General features: G+C 45.4%; 1 protein-coding gene across 1 annotated transcript in view; it reads left to right on the top strand.

Annotated features, from left to right (window-relative positions):
• hdac6 (histone deacetylase 6) overlaps nt 1–2,080 on the top strand; it is a 17,530-nt gene that overhangs the window by 3,186 nt on the left and 12,264 nt on the right. The window contains exons 3-5 of the mRNA XM_017303206.1: nt 212–307; nt 1,756–1,841; nt 1,961–2,075. Of these exons, the coding sequence (XP_017158695.1) occupies nt 212–307; nt 1,756–1,841; nt 1,961–2,075 (297 nt within the window). The remainder of the gene's footprint in view (nt 1–211; nt 308–1,755; nt 1,842–1,960; nt 2,076–2,080) is intronic.

The following is a 2,080-nucleotide window of genomic DNA, read 5'->3' as shown; positions in this document are numbered from 1 at the left end:
TCAGGTGAGTTAGCTGCTGTTTGGGTGAGTTAGCTGCTGGTCAGGTGAGTTAGCTGCTGTTTGGGTGAGTTAGCTGCTGGTCGGGTGAGTTAGCTGCTGGTCAGGTGAGTTAGCTGCTGGTCGGGTGAGTTAGCTGCTGGTCAGGTGAGTTAGCTGCTGGTCGGGTGAGTTAGCTGCTGGTCAGGTGAGTTACCTGCTTCTGTGGTTGCAGGCTACCGGCGGAGTCAGCCTGCAGGAGGTGAAGAGGCGAGGACGGATGGAGAGGAGCAGAGAGGAAGAGGACCTGAGTGGTCGTCTGAAAACGCTGGTGAGACTTCTTCTTCTTCTTCTTCTTCTTCTTTTGATTTTTATTTATCCAACTTAAGGTGCATTTACCGCCACCTACCAGACTGGAGTGGTCATCAGAGATCTCAGAGGGAATTTAACACCTCAGTCATGTGCACGATGTGTAAATTCACATCTCAACACACTCATTAAATATATGCATGAGCATGTACTGCCTTACACACACTTACACACACATATTCTGAATACGACCCATTAACCCAGCGTTATTTCAGAACCTAAACAAGAGATTTCTAACATAATTTGATTTATTACTAATAGATTGATCAGAGACAGTCCTATATTCTTAGTAATGACTTTAGAAGCTGATGTTCCTGAGTATTGATCACATTCTAACAACACATGCTCCACTGTGACCAGCCCCAGTCTCAGGCTTTGCTATTCTACAGAGAGAACCGTTAAGTCCAGAATGTCCAATTCTAAGTCGAGTCATAGCTGCTTCCACTCAGACAATTATCACCCCCCTCTCTTCTGAATAGCATATAACTGTCTCCCATTATCGTGATTATCCTGTTGCTCCTGCCAAATCTCAATCATTTCTTTTAGAATAGATTTACCCTCACTTTTTCTCAAAGGAATATTCAAATTGACTATTTCTGATTTCAAGGCCTGCTTAGCTAGAAGATCTACTTCCTTCTATACCTGCAGGAACCCAGACAAATCGGACCAAATATTTATTATGTAGATGAACTAATAATTGGAATATTTTAATATCAAATCTAATCTGCAAGATTTGCCAGATTTAATACTCAATAATGCTGCTTGACTATCTGATGCTATAATAAATGTTCTTTCTTCCATAATATCATTATCAAGCATTATCTAAGGCTAAAATAATGGCTGATGAATGATCAGCTGCTCTTCATCAAGACTGTATGGTGCAGATATTCACTGTCCTTTAGATCCATCTGCATATATGACTATGTTGTCTTTATATCTTTCTAAATATCTGCTAACCCATTCTGGAGTCTTTGAAGATCAACTTCTGGAGATATAAACAACCATGCAGGGATTTCAGACTGAGGAACTGCAGCACAGTGTAATGTTTAGCTTTCATGTCCCCAATCCACCCAAAACGATTCCAGTTTAATGCCTGATGTTCCCAACAGGCCTGCAGCTCAGCTGGATGGTCATACATGTCCATGAGGTTCATAGCTGGATGGTCATACATGTCCATGAGGTTCATAGCTKSAWKGTYAATCTGGACAGAAGTTCACCAGTTTCTGCTTGTAGAGCAGCTGCAGATGATGAAACGAACCCTAAAGCTTCCTCATATGACTGTCAGCAGCTGCCCTCTGTGATTGGTTGGTTTGAACATCTGGGGGCGTGGCTAATAGTCCTGCTGGCATCTCCATCACTCAGGAGTTTCTGGCAGGTTCTGGTCCGATAACGGTTCTGATCTGTGTCCAGGATCTGTGCAGCAGGTCTGCAGCCAACGGAACCGGGCTGGTTTACTCCCAGATCTTCACGCACCACCAGAACCTCTGGGATACCAGGTGACGGCCCGGATCGGGCCCGGATCGGGCCTTAGCAGCAGTTACCGGATCTAGTCCTGATTCCCTTCACCCATTGGTTGGTTTAACTCAGGCGAGGTCTCTGATTGGTTGTCTTCCAGCCATGTGGAGAGTCCAGACAGAGTGACAGCCATCATGTCGGAGCTGCAGAGGAGGGAGCTGCTGAGCCTCTGCGTCACTGTGGAGGTCCGTCTGGGTCCGACTGGGTCCGTCTGGGTCCG

This window comes from Poecilia reticulata, unplaced genomic scaffold (genome assembly GCF_000633615.1).
Source record: "Poecilia reticulata strain Guanapo unplaced genomic scaffold, Guppy_female_1.0+MT scaffold_212, whole genome shotgun sequence".
Lineage (NCBI taxonomy): Eukaryota > Metazoa > Chordata > Actinopteri > Cyprinodontiformes > Poeciliidae > Poecilia > Poecilia reticulata.
This window is presented reverse-complemented; position numbering and strand designations above follow the sequence as displayed.